General features: G+C 35.9%; 1 protein-coding gene and 1 non-coding gene across 2 annotated transcripts; one reads left to right on the top strand and one right to left on the bottom strand.

Moving 5' to 3' along the window:
• Window positions 1-7,109: 7,109 nt before the first annotated feature.
• Window positions 7,110-22,065, bottom strand: LOC131956720 (uncharacterized). Its single transcript, XM_059321281.1, has 7 exons — window positions 21,986-22,065; window positions 18,059-18,171; window positions 14,827-15,028; window positions 13,193-13,303; window positions 8,746-8,843; window positions 8,300-8,507; window positions 7,110-7,862 (listed from the first exon to the last, which is right to left on the bottom strand). The coding sequence occupies exons 3-7, from the start codon at window positions 14,887-14,889 to the stop codon at window positions 7,743-7,745; spliced, it is 600 nt and encodes a 199-aa protein (XP_059177264.1). The 5' UTR covers window positions 14,890-15,028; window positions 18,059-18,171; window positions 21,986-22,065; the 3' UTR covers window positions 7,110-7,742.
• Window positions 10,107-10,179, top strand: Trnar-ucu (transfer RNA arginine (anticodon UCU)). The gene has a single exon. It is a non-coding gene; the product is annotated as a tRNA-Arg (tRNA).
• Window positions 22,066-22,381: the final 316 nt, after the last annotated feature.

Here is a 22,381-nt window from a genome sequence, read left to right on the forward strand (position 1 = left end):
TAAGCTTGTATACCATGTCATGTAGATTGTGAAGTGTAGATAAGAACAAAGAACAAAATGTGTTACAAAAAAACCAAGTCTAACAGGGGGCGTCACTTTTACAAACATTAATTTTTTACAAAATGTTTATGGCTGCTCGACCCTAGAAGGAACATACATATCAACCACAAAATCCTTTCACTAGCCAGATAAAGAACTAAACGTCTGCACTGTGGTCTTAAGGCAGCGGTTCTTAACCTCTTTAGAGGTACCGAACCCCACCAGTTTCTTATGCGCATTCACCTTCTTTATAGTTTTATCGTCCGCACTGACCAGTGTTTCTTCCAGAGTTTTTTTCTCCGGGGTGGGGGAGCACTTGAACTTTATTGGGGTGGGGTGGGGGTGTGAAGGGGGGGGACACTGTTAAAAGTTTATAATTTCTATATAAATTGCATTTCGTTCATGGGGGGCGGTAGACTTTCTTGAAGAGATGCCTGAAAGAAACTCTGGCACTGACTAAATCCGATCACGTGTGTCTTGACCTCCGCCCTGACCGACATACCGAACCCTAGGGCTCGATCGAACCACTGTCTTAAGTTCTGAAAAGGCACTTTGATCTTTTTTTAAAAACTAGATATCACAACATAGGCCTACGCTTAGCTATAACTTTGCCGACTGTTAACAAAATATGTTGTCTGCATTCTTGTTTTTCCCCCCAACTCGTTGATTACATCCATCTTAAAGGTATACGCGGGGAAACTATTATTTAACCAACATGCGCTTACACAATGCTAGCTATTGGAATTTCAGTGAGGAATTAATAAAGGGGGTTAATCTTTTGTTCAAGCCGGTCGGTTGTTTAAAGGCTACACAGGACTTCTTAACTAAAATAATAGGTTTAAATTGTGAAAAAAATAATACCTTTGAAGTATTTGAAGCATGTTTTTTTTTAACTTACAGGTTAACCATAACCGTAGGGTTTGGTTACATTTTCTATTTGTCCATGGGGAAGGTGAAGTAGAGTTCACCTTCTACAGTGACCTCGGCATACGAAGTGATAGTGTGGTCAGCACTATCTCCAGCTGCCATTACCTTCCCTAATGCGAGGTATAGGATTATGACTACCTCCCCCACTTTATGTTTTTGTCAACCATCGTCTGTTTGTATAAAGTAACAACACTTTTTGCTAACCACGATAAGGTGTCTACTCTATTATCCGAAGGGTTCTCAAAGTATGAATATGAAGTACAGAGGCGTAGCGACCCTTCCCGGCGCCCGGGGTCAAACTTTTCTATTTGCACCCCCCCCCCTCGAGATTTCGATTTGCACCCCCCTCAAATTTTCGATTTGCATTCCCCATCGATATTTTGATTTGCACCCCCCTCAAACTTTCGGTTCGGTTTGCACCCCCCCTTTCGAGATTTCGATTTGCACCCCCCCCCTCAACCTTTCAATTTATTTTTCCAACCCATTTTGGCGCCCCCTAAGGTCGGCACCCGGGGACATATGTCCCCCCCCCCCGCCCCACCCTCGCTACGCTACTGATGAAGTAACAACATTTGTGCTGACCATGCAGTTATTATCCATAGGGTTCCCAAACTATAAATTTAAGACACTCCCACTGAATAAAGGTTTTTGTCAGCCACATTACCCTTAAAACCACGTCATTGTATTATAGCCCCGCCATATAAGATGTCTACTCTATGTTCCAGCGTGTTCTCAAAGTATAAATTTACAGCACCCCCACTAAACAAAGGTGTTTGTCAACTACATTGCCCTAGTCCATGGGGCGTAAAAATGGGCGTAAGTTGTTAACGTCACCCGCGCCCCATATTGACTTTTTAATTATTGGACAATCAATCTGGTCCGTTGGTTTACTGAGGGTTTTCGACACCTGACATTGCCAGACTAGAAATTTATGCATTTATTGGTGGTTGGAAAAATTGGTGACAGTGTCGTTTTCGTTTGAATGATTGGGTTTCTGTAATACGGTTGGAATGATTGGGTAGCCAAGAGGCAATCTAATTGAATGATTGCGTCGTGGAGACACGATTTGTAGTTAATAATTGACTTAATTGTGTAGCTGAAATTGAATCTGTTTGAATAATTGGGAAGCCGAAACACGATCTGTTTGAATTTGTGTGAAGCTTAGACGCAATCTGTTTAAATGAGTACATTTGTTGAGTAGTAGTTCGAACCTAGAAAGTGATATGGAGGGCTTACAGTATTACACGCAGTTTGCCTATGTTTATTAGTGCAAGCTGATTTTCAATACCGATGTAAGACCTACATTATACTACACCCTTCAATTAATGAAATAACTATCCTATTTTGTAAACAATTACATTGTTGTTAATTAGCTGCTAATTAACTCAAATCACGATTTGTTTACTAATAGAGGTTGTTTGTTATGCGTGACGCATATTACCATTGTTTACATTTTAGAATAGTCACTACCGAGAGATTTGGGTAGCATATCTATTTCGCTATACATTGCACGCCTGATTATATAGTGCGCGTTGTTATCGAGAAAAATAGTAGGGTTAGGTTATATTTTTGTTCGGGTTTAAGGTTAGGGTTAAATTAGGGCAGGATAGGGTTAGCAAGGCTGCCAGCTAAAAGCTGACAACCCAACTTTGTGTCAATATTTTAGGCAAGTCATGGCCGTAAACATCAACGCTTGGACTCATGTTGGCCTTCAGCGTAACCCTTGGATGAGGGTGGTAACCAAAATAAACCACAAACACGGCTGTAGAACAACACCATTAAATCCCCTAACTTGTTTGAGGGCATCGTATTCCAAGTCTCTCTCCTGGCTAGTCCCAGCTTTACCTCTCACACCGATCCCCAGTCTACCCCCCCCCCCCCAACCCCCTCAACTCATGCTCCGCGATTCACACCAATTACCCCCCCCCCCCCTTCTCCCCTACGAACCCCAGTTCAACGCCTCACACCAATCACTTCTTTAACCCCCCCCCCCATCTCATACTCCGCGACTCACTCCCTCACCCCCACCTCACACCAATTCCCCTCCCGCTCCGCACCTCCCCAGGTGAAACTGTTGACACCACATTGAATATTTTTTGCGAGTTGTTCTAGTAGTAGGAAAAAAAACAAAGATCACGTCGCACACTTGGTGTCACGTCAGGTTGTCACGTTTACTGCCAAGGTGCAAAGGGTTCCTTCTATTTTAACCCCTTCAGGTCAGTCCGCCCCCTCCATTAACCCCCCCCCCCCCTCTCGCCATTTAACATATCGTCCCCATCTGCAGCAACCCCAACCCCTCCCTTCCCCAGCAGGAAAGCAATAACGTCCCTACAGTTTCGTAACCTGATCCAACCAGACGTTAGATTTAGTTACTACATCCGTGGGTTGCTGGGCTAAATTAAGCTGTTGTGCCGGTGGATTGTTTCGTTTCGCAAATCTTCAATATTATTTTCTAAAAGCCAAGTAGGAGTTGTATTTTTTTTACTTTCTCGTATATACGAAGTATAGAGAAATTCTTGTAATCGTGCAAAAAAAAAATCGAGATTTTTACAAATCTCGACGTTTTACACCTCACTGATACGGAAAAACATAATTTTGCAATCTTGTCCGTATGTCTGTGTGTGTGTGTGTCTGTCTGTCTGTACTTCTGTCTGTGTGTGTGTGTAAACACGATAACTTCAGTACCGTTACATCTAGGTTGATGAAATTTGAAATATTAGTATTTTATCAAAATCGAAGATCAGTATCAACTTTTGAGCTATTTCCGATAAACGGAAGTGGTACTTTTTCTACTTTGAATTTTTCAAAAGCCTATAACTTGAGTACTATTTCAGATAGATAAATGAAATTTCACATGTAAGTAAAAGATCTATATCTCTACCTTCTGCTAAATTTTGAGTAATTTCCGTTGACCGAAAGTACAATTTTACGCTATTTCCGATTTATCAAAAAAACGCATGTGAATTTATAAAGTCTAAGTACTAATACTATTCCGCACTATTATGCACATCTTTATTTGGTGCGCAATTCTTTTTTCTATGAGAGTCTATTTTATTTTACAAAGTTTAAGTATTTAAATCGGATTAAAAATCATAACTATATCCCGAGTTCCCATCACCTGTTGTTTTATATAAGAATATTTGAGAAAGTTTAGGGGAGATCACTCTCGGCTTATTTCCTACAGTGGTGTATAGTGTTTACTGTTTATCAATCGAATAGTGTTTACGTTGTTTATAATTGAACTAAGTAGTACTGTATTACGAACATCTTTTGATAATGTTTTTTTTTATTTTTTAAAAATATAGAAAGTTTTATTCCTTTATGAAAGCAAGTGTTGAATTATTTGTGCACATTTATCTCGTAAATTTGAACATTATAAGAAAATGAAAAAAAAAGGAAAGAAAAAACAACAAAACAACGCGTATATTGTAATTATTTTTTTGACTTTACACACGCACGCACACACAAAACCACACATACAAGCACATATATAAAAAAAAAACGTCATTATTTTCGTTTTATGTAAAGCGGCTTTTATAATATGGAATACCGATGTACAAACCATCACCTGAAGTTAATTGTATAACGTTTGTTTACGATTCTTTAAACAGTGTGCTTTTTTAAAACATTTGTTGTGTCTACTTTGTAATTATTTGTTTGCTAATCTTATGGATTTAGAGAGATAAAGTAGTGAAGTGAAAAAAGATAAAAAGAGTACATTATTTCTTCAATCAAGCGCTGGTTTGTTATTTAGGTCACTTTTGATTATTATTTTTGGCGGAGGGTGAAGGTGGATGGTGAGGGTGAAGGCGCAAATGATATATAGTAAAATACTACGTCACCTGGCGGAGGGTGAAGGTGGAGGGTTAGACAAGTTATATAGTAAAATACTACCTCAACTGGCGCAGGCGCAAGGGGAGGCGGAGGGTGAAGGTGGAGGGTAAGTTAGTTTATTTAGTAAAATACTACGCCAACTGGCGCAGGCGCAGGGGGAGGCGGAGGGTGAAAGTGGAGGGTTAGACATTATATATAAAGTAAAATACTTCACCAACTGGCGCAGACGCAGGTGGATGGGGATGGGGATGGAGAAGAGGCGCAGGCGCAGGCACATACTGGGGGATGGGGATGGGGAGTAGGTCAGTGAGATTTTAATGAGTATATTTGTTAGTTGTTTTTAATGAAGTTGTTTTTTAAATAGTTTAATTGTTATTTTAATTTTAATTAATTTGATTTTAATTTTTTAAATTTTAATTTTGTAATTTTTGTGTGAGGAACTATGTGTGTAATGTTTGTGATGTTAACAAACATATTGTCTGATTTGTGTGAGGAATTACATGTGCGTACTTTTAGGGACGTGACAAACAAATCGTGTGGTTTGTGTGAGGAATTATGTGTGTAATGTTAGGAACGTGACAAACAAATCGCCAAGGTATGATTTCATCGTAATTATCTATTGTTGGCTATTCGTTAAGGTCGGTCGAAACACTGTATTGGATATTTCTAATCCAGTACAATTACCTGACAAGAAGAAATTAAACAACACAATACGATTGGTATTTTTAACTGCAACCCATTTTATTGTGATATAGTATAGATAAATACATATTTAGAAAAAAAATGTCTATGATAAAGTTAACTTTTAAACATTCTCTGATAATATTACATTGGGGAATAGTAAAACAAAAAGTTGAAGAGTTTAAATAATTTTGTTTCAAAATATGATATTGTAACTGAAATAAACTGTTAAATAATTAGCCGGTACATATATACAAATTCGAAGTATCATAATACTTTTTTAAAATCTAAAATTTGATTATTTATAACTGTAATAATTAATTATAATTTCTTTTGTTGATTTGAAATTCGCTTTAACGTGGGTAACACTAATCATATTTGAAAGCCAAAACATTTTTGCCAACAAAATCATAACTTCGGCACTCGTAAACCCTGATGTTTGGTAGGACAATCAGAGTTTCTTCCAGGCATCTGGAAAGTCTACCGTCCCCATCCCCCGAACGAGATGGATTTTATATAGTAAACATACACTTTTACTAGTGTCCGCCCCCCCCCCCTAAAAATGTTGACCGTCCCCCCCCCCCCCTCGAAAATGTCAAGTGCCCCCCCCCCCCCCGGAGAAAAAAGTTTGGAAGAAACACTGAGGACAAGAAATTACAAAGATATAAATGACCAACTGAATCATAGAAAATACCTCTCCAAGTAGTATATATAAAGAAAACATGTAATAAATTTAAAAAAAATGTTTTTTCGATTGTTTTTTCATTAGGAAATTATTGACTTCAAGTGAATATTGCTTCAATTGAAAAATTACATATTTCTTTTAAAACATTTTACCCTTCACATTATTTTGTAGAAGTGATTATCCTAAATAGAAAAAAGTGAATTTCCTTTTAGAGAATGGACATATTAATCTGGTGCTGATAAAGGAATGAGTGTTAAGTAGGTGTCTGTACCTCTGACGTTGTAAGTATATGCGTGTGTTGGTGTGGATGTGGGTGTAGGTTTGTTGTTAATGTGGGTGTAGGGTAGTTTAAGTGTTGGTGGTGGTGAAGGAGTAGATGTGGCTATAGGTGTTGGAGTAGGAGTAAAGAGTTTTCTTGGCGCCCGAATGAAAATTAGAATAATTCATAGCAACAAGGCAAAAACAACAAAAACAAATAACAGATACCATCAATTTGTAGATTTTGGTGTGGCTTGAATGTAAACGCGAATGTTTGCAAATATGTGGACGCAAGTGTGAGTGTAGGTGTAGGAATAAGTGTAGGTGTAGGTGTAGGTGTAGGTGTAGGTGTAGGTGTAGGTGTAGGTGTAGGTGTAGGTGTAGGTGTAGGTGTAGGTGTAGGTGTAGGTGTAGGTGTAGGTGTAGGTGTAGGTGTAGGTGTAGGTGTAGGTGTAGGTGTAGGTGTAGGTGTAGGTGTAGGTGTAGGTGTAGGTGTAGGTGTAGGTGTAGGTGTAGGTGTAGGTGTAGGTGTAGGTGTAGGTGTAGGTGTAGGTGTAGGTGTAGGTGTAGGTGTAGGTGTAGGTGTAGGTGTAGGTGTAGGTGTAGGTGTAGGTGTAGGTGTAGGTGTAGGTGTAGGTGTAGGTGTAGGTGTAGGTGTAGGTGTAGGTGTAGGTGTAGGTGTAGGTGTAGGTGTAGGTGTAGGTGTAGGTGTAGGTGTAGGTGTAGGTGTAGCTGTTGGATTAGATGTTGGTCTAGGTGTGAGTGTAGTTGTAGTTCTGGCCCTACTATGTCTGTATATAAATTGCTTAGGCTTATATAGGTTTGGTATACGTAGAAGAGTTGTCCGACGATAGTTCAAAAAGCCTACAAAAAGTTTTCAATTAGGTTGACTGCACTTAAGGATATGAGTAAATTATAAAGTTAAATTTAGATATATAAAAAATATATATTTTTTAATCAGGCGAAATTCTTTAAGTTATATTTATAATAGTATTGTCGGTGTTTATATCATCACTATAGATATACTCTGAGTTTATTAAGGCAACTATATTCAATTAAAAAACGGTGGTTTGAATTACAACAATCGAAACGCATCTGATCACAGTGGCACAGCATGTGTCAATGTAATATCAAATCAAAATTTCTAAGCACCGTTTTATAAAACAAGTTCTAGCTATGTTATTACATTTTTATAAACTAAAACGGCGTTAAATTTACTTAATTTTAACATTGTTTAATTTTCAAGATTTTTACTGCATAAATGGTCTACGGGCATTTGGCTCATTTTGACAATTTGTCGACACTGATTTTGAAATGTTTATGGGATGTGATAACACTCTGAAGTTACTTGACTATAACACTCAACTTGAAGGACTTGATAAAAGACACTCGACGTATCTGCAACTAATTCTCCAGTGAATTTATTATCAACATAGGACTGAAAATAAAACTTTAATATTGTTAATTATTTAAACAAATATAATAAAGATTCTATTAAAAATGCTCAGGTGAATTTAAAGATCTTATTTTTCAAATTTAATTCAAAATCAATTTACATACCCCCTCCCCCACCAGAGTTTTTTCTATGCATCTCTTTGGGAGGAGGGAGCAGAGCCCCATCCTCCCTCTCCCCCCCCCCCCCCGAACGAAATGAAATTTATATAGAAAATATATATTTTTAACAGTGTCCGCCCCCCCCCCCCCCGGAAAATTTCATGTGCCCCCCCCCCCGGAGAAAAAAGTGTGGAAGAAACACTGCCCCGCCCCCCCCCCCACCTTGTCCAAACCGACCGTAGTTCGGTCCTGGGTTATGTACTCTGCAAGATATCTCTCAAAATTAAAATCTGTCAGTTTTAAGATACAACCTAACCTGACCTTTACGAGTCCATCCAAGATTTCCAAGTCCACCTGAAAATTATCCTGCACCGTGAAATTTTGTTTGGGGCATCGTAAAAGAGTTCCTCTGCCTGTAGAAAACATATTGCCGAACTCACCATCTTGCCTCCTCGACATCTGATATGCAATTGGAAAGTCGATCATACCACGGACATAAGTTTTGTCATATAGATAGATTCTGAACTCCCTAAAAATATTTAAAACAAAACATTGACCTAATAAAGAATTATATTTTAAAAAAAAAGAAATAAAAAGAGACATAAATCCTTGATAATAACAGGCTTTTAATTAGTACCAGAATTGGTCACTGTTAAATCTGAAGTATTTTAAAAGACCAGCAATTTTACAAAAGAAATAATGTTAAAAATATACCTTACTCAATTAATAGACAACTATTTAAGAGACAAAAAAAACGATCCAGTTACCATTTAGAACCAGGAATCATTGTTATCTTGGAGCGTAGCCTGTCACCCGTGGCTAGCGTTCGGAGGTAATAAATAGCTCTACCTGTTCTAGGTGTTCTCTGTTTAGTAAAATAACGGCAAACTCATCTATTAGTATCTACTTTCATGAAAACACTTGTGAGGTGACTGTATGTTTAAGTATTTTAAAATATCGAAGGATTTCAAGAAATAAATGTCCGTGTTCCGTTAGCATTAGTTCAGCGTGAAATTTTTCAAAATATTTTTTATAAGTAGAAAAACATAACTTACTCTGCAAAATAAAAAAGACAAAAAAAAAAACAACAAAAAAACAAAAAAACAAAAACAAATGAAAATCAATTGAACGATAAAAATCTGTAAAACAGTAATCAAGATAGTATCAATAGTGATTAAAATTTTTTATTTTACATTAAAATATAAAGTAGGGAGCCGACAGTAAAAGACATAGGCCTACTTAAACAGTAAGAAGCATTTAAATTAATATCTGAATAATAGGAAAAGGTTAACTTGAATGGTGAACGTGGTTGGTCATAAGATCGAAGAAAAAATAAAAAATAAATATATACATAGGCCTACATTCGAATCTATACTAAACAGATAAAATATAAGCTACTGTAGATGTCAATGGTATATTTGGCGGAATTGTTTAAATTGTGTGTAAAGGAAGTCTTGGCTATGGTAAAAAAAACATATCTATTATTAATTCTTAAGGATTTATCTATCTATATCTCAATATATAAAAAGCAATGTATGTGTGTCTGTGTTTTTTTTTTAATTATGCATTACAACACCTTTCATCCGATCATCATGAAACTTTGGAAAGTTGTTGAGAATACTCTTGGGGAAGTTTTTGCGAAAAACTAAAATTGAAATTCGCATTGAGGGCTCGATTCGATTCATCTCGATATACGGTATATAAAATTAAAAGTCGATTGTGGTTTGACACTGTTCATCCGATCGTCACGAAACTTTGGGGAATTCAGTAGAGCACTTCAGGGGAGGTTTCTGCAAAAACATCTTTTTTAATTACGCAAGGGCGATGCCCCGGGAGGGTGCGATTTTTGTGAATACACGGTTTGGCGTCCATAGTTCCAGAGCGACTATCTAAGCACTTGGTATCCGTTAATCGGGCGTCCGGCATAGCGGGTAAGGAGTAGTACTTTATTCAGGTGTAAAACACGCGCAGTCGCCGGCGCCCCCGTCTATTACATCACCAGAAGCGCCTAGGGCTCCCTGTGAGCACTATGGCGCGTGAAAGAAACACAGGGTGAGAGAGAAAATCGTGTACTTCTCATGGTCTTGTGACCAGACAATATTGATTTTTACGAGACCAGTTAGCAACCGTCCCCGTAGCGCAGGGGATAGCGCGCTGGACTTCTAATCCAGAGGTCGCGGGTTCGAATCCCGTCAGGGATGATTTTTTTTAGAATAACAATAAATGTTACGTATATAATTATATATAACCTAAATATATATCTTAACCCTTTGAGCCCGCCAACCGGCTTCAACATTAGGCATATATGTCCGAAAAGCCGGTTTTCCGGCCCGATGATCTAGCGTCATATTCCTAGCGGCCGGTATACAGTCTAATTAACTATAACGAGCCGACCCGCGGCGGTTCATACGCCGCTATTTAGTTATTTTATTTTCTACTTTTCAGTAATTCATAATTTGTGAATTCGACAGTACCAATGCTGCCACTGAAAATATTTGCTTTAAAACACTACCCCCCCCTTTCCCCTAACCCCGACCCTACACCCCCCCACGTGAAAGCAGCCTCCTCTTAGTTACCTCCTCTAAGTTTAACATCGTTTCAAACTAAATTATCTGCCCCTAATAGCCGTCACTAAACCCGGCTCTACGATTTGTAAACATTTAGCGTGACCACAACTCATCAGACCTTGTGGGGGTGGGGTGGGGTGGTAGTGATAGTGATAGAGAGAAAGAGAGGGGACTGTAAGGAGGCGCTTGCAGCTTGTTTTCTAACGTCTTCCGGAAGAGAATTATATATATAGATAATTAAAAGAAGCAATTGTTTTTAATTACAAATCTAAAAAAGGGAAATAAGTCATGGCAGTGGCCTCTCGCGCAATGGATTTTTTTTTTCATAAGAATTCTTTCGTCAACAGCGTGTGTTTGATTGTAGGTGAAGGAAGACTCGGCTTTCACAATGGTATAAAAACAAAGGGATAAAGAAAATACAAGAGCGTGGGATGGTGTCTATAGAATAAAAATAACCCAATAGCAGATACAGTATTGGTTTTACAAACAACCATCGAGTCCGAAATGCAAGAAAATTGAATATTTTTTAAACTATAAAAAAATGATTATGGTCGGCCGTGGGACCCCTAAACGCGTGTCTTCCCCTCTATTGCGGGGCCTGGCGGCACTGTAGTTCCGCCCCTGCTTATATAACATTTGAATTTTAAAATGATGTAATTTTAACCGATGGTTTTCATGTTAGTATTTAGCTTTTACCAATTCCCTTAGAAAAATTAAAAGCACATTATATACATTATTAGTCAACACAACACCATATTAAATGCCGGCAATGGTTACACGACTTAACAGTTTTTGTTAAAAACTCGGCTATACAATGGTAACTTTGTTGTTTTTGAAACAAATTTTCATTTTTATATTTTCGGCCGAGAAAGTTGTATACAATTCATAACGTACATCTTGATAAGTACATCTATAGATTGAAATAATATTCTAATGAAATAGTACTTTTCTTCATATTATAAAATTGGAAGATGAGTGAAGTGAATCTTATTGGGTATCATTTTTAACACTCGATTGCAAATTAATTTTTATTTTCTACTATACGAAGTATAGAGAAAGTATTGTAAACGTGCAAAACTAGTCCTCGATATTGCTTCGTTGAGGAGGAGATACGACTTAAAGCTGCGGACACAAATCCATTCATACATCCAGAATTGACGGGTTAATAAACGCAATTCTCCAGAATGGAAATTGCGCTAAAAATTGCGATATTTGCAAATCTCGACGTTTTATACCTCCCTGAGTCGGAAAAAAACATATTTTTGCAAACTTGTTTGTATTTCTGTGTGTGTAAACACTATAAGTTGAGTACTGTTACAGCTAGATTAATGAAATTTCATATATAAGTATTATATCAAATTTGTTTTTCTTTATCAAATTTTCAGCGATTTCCGATAAACGGAAGTGGAATTTGTTCTACTTTTAATTTTTCAAAACCCAATAACTTGAGTACTATTGCAGGTAGATAAATGCAATTTCACATACAAGTAAAACATACAATTCTCTGCCTTCTGTCAAATTTTGAATAATATCCGTTGACCAGATGTAGTAATTGACGCTATTTCCGATTTCTCAAAAAATGCATGTGAATTTTTAAAGTATAAAAAATATTCCGCACAATTATACATATTTTGTTAAGCGTTCACTTAGTGCGCAATTCTTTTTTCTACGAGATTATATTTTTTACGAGATTCTATTCTATTTTCAAAAGCTGAAGGAATTAAAAATAGTTTTAAAATATTGTCTATATCCCGAGTTGATATCCCTCGCAGTGTTATATAAGAATATTTGAGAAAGTTTAGGGAAGATAACTCCCTGCTTAGGGGTTATCCATAAATGACGTCACCCTTTTTTGACGATTTTTACCTTCCCCCCTCCCCTCCGTCACACATCGTCACAAAAAGACAGACCCCCCCCATCCTAAAATAACGTCACACCTCAGCCTACAACCCCCCTCAAATTTGCAGTTGAATTTTTCTTAAAACTTCGATATCCCCCCCTCCCCCTCGTTACACACCGTCACAAAATTACGGACCACCCTTCCCCCTAAGAGTGTGACGTCACTTATTTCTCATACAATCAATGACGCCATTAGTGTTGTGTACATGGTTTCAAAATGATAGTTTTAAAATTTTATTTATGTGACGATATTTTCTAAGCCAGTGATAGTTTTTTTGTTTCTTTTTTATCATTCTTGTCACCAATTTAAACTCTTTTCCGGTTGTATAATTAGATATGTTTGGACATTTGATTACAGCTTTTACGTGTTAAATAAATTTAGTTTTTACATTTAAAACATCCAACATATAATTTTCTAGAAAAAGTCCATATCTTTATGTTCTTCATATATTTCTGAAGATACTGATCTCAAAGCATCGAAAAATATCTGAGGGACAGATAGGCAGAGAGAGAGAGAGAGAGAGAGAGAGAGAGAGAGAGAGCGAGAGAGAGAGAGAGAAGTGCGCCCATGAGTGTACACGTTCGGGAAAACAAGTAATTTATAAAGAAAATTTTAAAAAATACCAGGCTTTATTTCGATGATGGGTTGGACATTTTTTGTTTGATTTGGAACATAGCGTCGTAAATTAAGATAAATTCCGAATAACTTAAGACGTGTTTGTTTAAGATTAAAAAAAAAACAACTTACAGATTCACCAACTCTGTGGATATTTACATCACCAAACACTTTTATATATTTCACATCTTCCTTTGGAACTGCATAGTCATAGGTGGTGAAAAAAGTACCATTTACAGATATCTGTAAAATGAATATAATTAGTACACGATTATTACATCTCAATAAGAAGATATATATCTACTGCGTAACTTTTGCATGGGAACTCGCAAGATGGCAATACAAGCTGCATACCCGGACTTCATTTAATGTGAACATGTCAATATAATTTATAAAAGGAAGGAAAAGACGGAAATAAAACAAAGCACAACAACTATTTTAATTCTGGTAAAAAAATAATTTCACTTTTAATAAATTATTATAAGGAATGATATCAACCAAAACGGCATTTTCAACAGCTCAGCTGACAACACACCTTTCAAAAACAGAAACGCCACTACCCAAATTTCATGACCCAACACAACAAAACAACACACCTAACCACACTATCCGAACCTCCCATAATCTCTTATTCACCTTGCACCATATTTACCACTCCCCACAAAACCACATTATAATAATACACTATTATTTAAATTACTATAGATCTAGATCTATACAATAAATTTATCTCGTCTAGATCTGGAGATTCTAGATCTACCGAGAGGCCAAACCTATATTAATTATTTAGACAAAAACACAATAAATATTTGAGTTTCTTTATTAAACTATTTTTGTCCTTAAATATTTGATATAAATTTGCATTTTAAGCTTCACAGATCAACTAATTCGAGAATACAAGGGATTTATCCACCTCGATTCTAGATCTAGATCTACGGAAAAACTAGACTAAAGCCAGCCGTAGATTTTAGATCTAGATCTAGTTCTGTCTAGATCTAGAATAAATGCCAATAATTAGTTGCTATACTAAAATATTTCAGGCCTTAATTATCAACCCGGGCGTTGCCAGAGTGACCCTACCTGCTGTGCCAAGATCGCTAGCACTATAAATTACACCGGAAAAGCTGGTCAGACCAGGGGCGTAGCGAGAGGGGGGGGGGGGGCGCGGATGCGGACCGCACCGGGTGAAAACCACTTAGGGGGTGACACCAAGGCAAAAAAATAGCAAAATATATAGAGAAAAATGTAAATTCCATTTGATTAAGTTATTAATTCGACGTGCAAATCGATAGTTTGAGGGGATGGGGTCAAATGAAAAGTTTGAGGTGGGGGAGGGGGGGGGGGGTGCAAATCGAAAGGTTGAAGGGGGTGCAAATCGAAAATTGAAAGTTTGTCACCGGGAAGGGTCGCTGCGCCTCTTGGGTATGACACCATTAAGTGCCGCACCGGTTGACACCCGACCTCACTACGCCACTGGCCATCGCCTAGAAAGTATCTGGAACTGACCAGGGTTTGACCACGGGGTGACGGGACGTGATTTGTATCAACAGGTAATCTACGTCGCACGCGACGAGATTGAGAGTGATTTACGAGGCGGACTGACTGTACTTTGACAGCTAGGACATAACTTATCGACCTTAGGGAATACTCTAAATTTCCAGTGGTAGCCAATATATACGGACCACAAAACACGACCGGACAGTACGACCAGAAAGCACATGCAAGACGGTAGACTAAACTCTGGTTCTAAAATGCATATCTCCTACCTTGTATCTTGTCTGTTCAGGTCTTATTTCAAGTGTAAAATAGGTTCCTCTTGTGAAAGGCATAGCTCCTCTTGTTTGCTCCGGTGCCCAATTATTCACATTCTTATGAGTCCTGATAACTATTTGTGTATTTAAACGGACGCTGAAGTGAAACGCCTTCTCGTGGAAACACGTTAAAGTTGTACACAATTCCAAAGTGAACCTGAAAAATGTTTTAAAATGATGCAAAGACATTTTTAAAAGGATTTTTATTTTCTCGTATACAAAGTATAGAAGAATTAATCGAAACTTAAATCTTGACCTTTTAGACATCCATGAGTCGGAAAAATATAGTTTTGCAATTCTGTCTCTGTGTGTGTAAGCCCCAATATGTGTCGGTGTGTCTGTGAAAACGATAACAGGAGTACCGTTTCAGCTAGATTGATGAAATTTCATATGGAAGTATTATATCAAATTTGTAGTTCTGTATCAAATTTTCAGCGATTTCCGGTAACCGTAACGTAACTTCTTTTAGGTTCTTCAATAAACTATAACTTGTGTGTTGTGATGCATGCTGCAGTATAGGTTGGTGCGAGCGAGTATTGGTGCGCACGTATGTTGAACGAATGAAGGTGTGACGCGTACAGTGTAATAGTGACGTTTTGTGTAGAGACTGGTTGCTGTGCATTGTGTGTGAGTTAGTCTGATCTTGAATCGTCTTGATGAAAGGGTATTTATTGACCGGTTTGATTCAGTCGGGAGACCTCTATTGGGATGACGATTATAAGCGTAAGCTATGAATCCAGTACTAGAATAAGTATCAGAAGAGAAAACCTATATAATTTGTCAATAAATTGTCACCCGTTTTGTCACCTGTGTAATGGCACAAATACCGCCTATGTTGTCTGATATTCACGCATGATAGTGAACCAAGTGGTTCAACCCCTTAACTATCGGAACATTGAGTACTGTATCCCATAGATAGACGAAAATCTACACATAAACGACATATCTTATTTTCTGCCTACTGTCAATTTTTGAGTAATAACCTTGTACCGGAAGTAGTACTTTATGCTATTTCCGATTCCTTAAAAAATGCATATGAATTTATAAAGTACTAATATTCCGCAATATTATACACACATTGTTTGCTGTTCACTTGATGCGCAATTCTTTTTTTTACCTTATACTATTTCTACTAGCCGTCGGTCCCCGTAACACGTGAATTATAGGCCTATATATTTTATAATGTTATACGTATTTAGAAAAAAATAATTCATAAAATAGTTTTGGTCAATACGCAACACTACACCTTGAGATTTTAGTGACAACGCAAAGAAATAACTGAACAACTAAAATTCCGGTAAATTTAAAATCAAAGAAATAACTAAATAGCTTTAATCCGGCACAATTTAAAAAACAAAGGCTACCAATACTCAATAGACAAACCAAATTGTATACATTGTTAGTCTACACAACACAATATTAAATGCACACACACTGATTAAGAGACTTAAATGATTCCTTTCAAAACCCGGCTGTTAAATAGTATTTATGTTGTTTTTATTAAAGTAATTTGATTTACTTTTGTCTGAGAAAGTTGTATACATTTCATAGCGTAGGGCCTACGTCTTGATAAGTAGATTTATAGGTCTAAATAAAATTTGAATGAAATAGTTACTTTCTTAATATTCTAAAATTGGAAGATGACGCCATTAGCTGTGTGTACTTTCCGTAGTTGAACATTGTGACATGTGATGTCATTGGTGCGGCCGTGTATTGAACGAGTGAATGTGTGACGCTGTACGAAAGAAAGTGGCGTTTTAGTGTGAGTTCGTTGTTGTCGGGGAGGAAGTTAGGAAGACGAGCGAAATGGTAGTTTACCTAGTTTACCTTCTTTAAATAAAATTTAGTTTATACATTCAAAACACCCACTATATTATTATAAACAAAAGCCTGTATCACATAGCCTAAAAATAATGCGGACAGAGAGAGAAGTATGCACATGGGCTTTTATATATTAGTATTCTATTTTTAAAATTTTAGGCAATTTAAATTAAAATGTATTTAAATATTCATGCCCATACGGACTATAATGCAAAACTAAGTTTTCCGACTCATGGAGCACTAAAACGTCGAGATACAAGATAGTAAAATCATTCAAATTCTCAGGTTTAACTTAAATTTAAATGAATAATATTTAAAAAAAACATTTAATGAATAAATTATATATAGGATAAAAAGGCCTACTACATTATTGTTTTAAATATGTATCAGTCGTAACAAACCGATGATGAAGACTTTATAGCTACATAACTTTGAGTAGGCAACGTAAAAGCTTCATCCGAGGTTATTTAATAAGTTTGCATAAATGTATTATTTACTTAATCGGTTTAAAGCAGTCAGAGTAAATATATACATATATGAGCTATTGGGCAGGTGAAGTTAAACATATATGTTTATGTAAGCTTGGCATATGGAGATATAGCTTGAAAAGTTTCTATGCCTTGTCACATTGGGATATGTTGGCGCAATGATGTCCTAAAGACTTGGATCTGTACAAGGCGCAGTGGTGTAACTAGGGGAGGGCTGGAAGGGGGTCTAATGGGGTAGAAACATTGTTTAAAAGCTTGAGTATTGAATAATACACATTCCAATTTAAGAAATTAAAAAGCTACACGATTTTAAACAGTGATTAAACTGTTTTACTATCTTTGTGCCTGTCTTGCATGCAACTAAAGCCAGAATGGATATGTCTATACTTACGCCCATGCGTCTCTGCGTAAAAAGGCGAATATGTGTTTTCGTGGTTGGTTGGTTGGTAGGCGGATAGGTTGGTTAGTTGGTTGATTGGTTAGTTGGTAGTTTGTTTGGTAGGTTTTGTTGGTTGGTTGGTTGGTTGGTTGGTTGGTTTGGTTGGTTGGTTGGTTGGTAGATTGGTGGGTTGGTTGTGGTTGGTTGGTTGGTTCGTTGGTTGGTTAGTTGGTTGGTTGGTTAGCTAGTTGGTTGGTTGGTAGGTCGGTAGGTCGGTAGGTTGGTAGCTTAGTAATTTGGTAAGTGGGAAAGTTGATTTTTTGGTCAATTGGTAAATTGGTAGTAAAGGTATCTGAGATACTTTCTGCAATATAATTTTAACATTGGTTAATGTTGAATTTTTAGTTCATTTTATATTATAGGTGAATATGAAGAATCTTTGCTTGTCTTTATATCATCACGTTAGCTGGGATAGCTTTAATAACGATTTGTTACTCACCTTACTGCCCTGGGTGGGATGAAGCCGGAAATGATGTACGATAACTCAATTTGACCACTACCATCAGCACCGACGGGTGTGAATAATAACGGATAGCTGTAGGGCAATTGAAACTGCAATATAAAGTGGTTACATTTATTGTATTGGATTTAGTTTAGTTTTAAAATGTTACATTTTAAAAATTAAAAATATAGCATCAATTCATTTTAATTTTTATACGCATTAGCAAGTTTACCAATGTGTCTTATAATATTAAAGTTAAAACTAATACTAATGCATATTGATGCTCTCGGTAGCAAATTCGTAACTTGAAAAATTGTTGTTGTTTTTTTTTTGTACGAAAAAAAGAACAGAATCATTCCCCGTAATATTAAAAAATGTTACATTAATTTGGCGAATGATTTTCGAGATATAGATCTCTATATCCTTTTGAACAAAACGCCTTTTGAAATATCGCCGAGAACCGTATTTAGCGATAACAGTCATCGCTTACGAACAACAGGGCAGTCGCAAGCTGCGATCACCTATTGAACATCACATCAATCAAAGTACTTAAAAGCTAGGATATTTAACTAATTATGTGTAAAGCCATTTGGTTATACTTTATTATTTAAACGAAATGTTCACATTTTTACTAATGCCTAGAAATGAACAATAACCGTAGCCCCTAAATAAAATTCTAATTTAAATCTTAATGCTTACGATATATTTTACTAGACTTATAGCCCGTTTTGAGGGGGAAACACAATTGGCGCTAGGCTTATAGTGTTTCCTTATGCTTAACAAAGGCCAAAACGAATATCACTAACTCAACCTAAATCTATACGTAAACATGCTAACAAGAACAGTACGTTTATCAGGAACCATATTTAAACCAAAACGGTAACTTATGTGGAAACAAATCTTTATCCTGAATAAAATATTAAACAAAAATGAAAAACATTCCGAAAGAAAGTAATTAAACTGGAAATTTTGTAAGGATCTGGCATTTAAACCGGCTTCTGAAATTTAAACGGATCCGGAAATTTAGACAGGAACAGGAATTAAAGTGACTTTATCCGAAACAAGCATTTATACTAGATCCCGTATATAGACAGAAAAAGGATTTAAAATGGAAACGAAATTTAACCGTTTTAATGCCCCCAATATTCCCCAAAGTTAAGTGTTTTGAACGGACATAAATTTTAAAAATTCATAATAAATTTTTTGAAGATATGCACTTAAAATTTTGAGCTGAGTACCTACCCCAAAATAAGGAAGTAGATTATGAATTCATTATTTATTGGGCATAAAATATAATATTTCATGAATGGTGGAAAAACTACGATGGGGGTAATTTTTTTTTAAATGGTCATAGTTACCAAGATTTTTCCACCATTTTTTTAGTGAAAATGCATTTGCGGATCTTAATAAAGCTGTATAAAAAAACTATATTCTAACAAGTATTAAAAAAGTTTTTTTTTTTTTTTAAAGGAGCCTTCCCTCTTAACCGAAATCGGAACCATAATAGGTACCAAAAAATTATTTGGAAACGTAACTTTATTCGGAATCGGCATTTTAACCTGTAATAGAAACCTAATAACCCTTCCTTAACCGTAATCATAATACTGTTGTTTACTCTATATTTTAATTTTCCAATATTTTTTTTTTGTATATTTACATACACTTCTAAACTTAGAAAATAATCAATCGGGAGTGATCTACCCTACGAATATTCTTATATAACCCTACGGGAGATGGCAACTCGGGATATAGACAATATTTTAAACCATTTTAAACTACTTAAACTTTTTAAAATAGAATAGAGTCTGGTAGAAAAAAGAATTGCACACCAAACAAAATGTGCATAATAGTGCAGGATATTATTAGAACTTTATAAATTCACATGCTATTTTTGAGAAATCGGAATAAGCGTAAATTACTACTTCCGTTCAACGGAAATAACTCAAAATTTAACAGAAGGCAGACAGTTGTATGTTTTACTTGTATGTGAAATTTCATTGTTCTACCTGTAAAAGTACTCAAGTTATAGGCTTTTGAAAAATTCAAAGTAGAAAAAGTCCCCTGTACTCCGTTTATGATGAAGTACTGAGTAGTAAAACGGTGGAAACTGTCAAAATTTCCTTTGATGATTGTGCACGATTACAATACATTCTCTATACTCTGTATACGAGAAAGTAAATAAACTGGGAGTGATCTCCCCTAAACTTTCTCGAATATTATTATATGAAACAACTGGGGATGGCAACTCTGATATAGACATGCTTTTAATATCCATTTTTAATACTTAAACTTTTTAAAATAGAATAAAATCTCGTTGAAAAAAGAATTGCGCATCAAGTTAACGCCATATAAAATGTGCATAATAGTGCGGCATATTATTAATACTATTTAAATTCACATGCGCTTTTTGAGAAATCGGAAATAGTGAAAACTACCACTTCAGTTCAACGGAAATTACTCAAAATAGACAGAAGGCAGAGAATTAGATCTTTTACTTACATGTGAAAATTAATTTATTTATCTGAAATAGTACTCAAGTTATAAGCTTTTGAAAAATTCAAAGTAAAAAAAAGTTCCACTTCCGGTTATCAGAAATCGCTCAAAAGTTAATACGGATCTACGATTTTGATAAAATACTTATATTTGAAATTTCATCAACCTAGCTGTAACGGTACTCAAGTTATCGTGTTTACACACGGACACACACACGTACACACAGACATGCGGACAAGATTGCAAAATTATGATTTTCCGTATCAGTGAGGTGTAAAACTTCGAGATTTTTAAAAATCTCGATTTTTTTTTGCACGATTACAAGACTTTCTCTATATTTCTTATATACGAGAAAGTAATAAACCGGGAGTGATCTCCCCTAAACTTTCTCGAATATTCTAATATAAAACTACGAGGGATGGCAACTCAGGACGAAGACAATATTTGTAATCCAGTTTTAATTACTTAAACTTTTTATAATAGAATGGAATCTTGTTAAAAAAAAAAGAATTGCACACCAAGTGAACGACTAATAAAATGTGCATAATAGTGCGCAATATTATGAGTACTTTATAAATTTACATGCGTTTTGTGAGAAATCGGAAATAGCGTAAATTAGTACTTCCGGTCAACGGAAATTACTTAAAATTTAATAGAAGGTAGAGATATAGATCTTTTACTTACACGTGAAATTTCATTTATTTATCTGAAATAGTACTCAAGTTATAGGCTTTTGAAAAATTCAAAGTAGAAAAAGTACCACTTCCGGTTATCGGAAATCACTCAAAAGTTGAAACGGATTGACGATTTTGATAAATAACCTATATATTAATTTTCATCAACCTAGCTGTAACGGTACTCAAGTAATCGTGTTTACACACAGACACAAACAGACACACACACAGACACACAGACATACGGACAAGATTGCAAAATTATGTTTTTCCGTATCGGTGAGGAGTAAAACGTCGAGATTTGTAAAAAATCTTTTATGCACGATTACAATGCTTTCTCTATACTTCGTATATACGAGAAAGTAAAAAAGGCTTTTAATTTATTGTCTCTAATATCAATGACGTCAATAATATTGTGTGTCGTTTTCAATAATCAATGACTCCATTATTTTCGTGTAGCCTACTTTTGGGAAGTTACTACTTTGTAAGTTTTGTTTCGTTTAACTCGATTTCATAATGTCCTATTCGTATCATGCGAAGTAATTCAATGTGCCTGTGGTTGTTTTTTTTTTCCTTATGATTTCTTTTAACCGTTCTTGTTAGACACATAGACAGAATGAGGGAATAATGAAACTGTTATATAAAATAAATGTCACCGTACTATAAATGCCTATAAATTAGATTTTTTAGCATAGGTAATTAATATTGGTTCGCTTAAACTGTGTTAATGAGATAATATTGTCCATTTGCCTGGTACCCGATTTTGACGTTTTTGTAAAGCTGGAAGTTGACTGTTAGTGTTGTTTTCAGCTGCAGTCGAATGTGAAGAAATCACCACAGCTAATGCCAGTGCATAAAAGCTGGACCTCATGATGTTACAAATCTGAAAAATATTATTTTTTCGATTTATCAGTGTTCTTATAACAGTCAACAAAATTTAATATCACAACTTCTGTCGTCTATATAAATATTATTAGTTTATTTTTTTCAGGAATCTGAAATTCTACCGATATCTATCGATTAGTTTAGGTTATACTAGATGACCCAGTATCCTTTTGGAAAACGATCTGTCAGATGAACCTTCAACATAAACTGATCTCCCACTGAGATTACCTCACTAGAGGAAACAAACTGGAATCCAATGGATATAACA

Source organism: Physella acuta, unplaced genomic scaffold (assembly GCF_028476545.2).
Source record: "Physella acuta isolate Inbredline_101_S28 unplaced genomic scaffold, ASM2847654v3 ptg001172l, whole genome shotgun sequence".
Classification (NCBI taxonomy): domain Eukaryota; kingdom Metazoa; phylum Mollusca; class Gastropoda; family Physidae; genus Physella; species Physella acuta.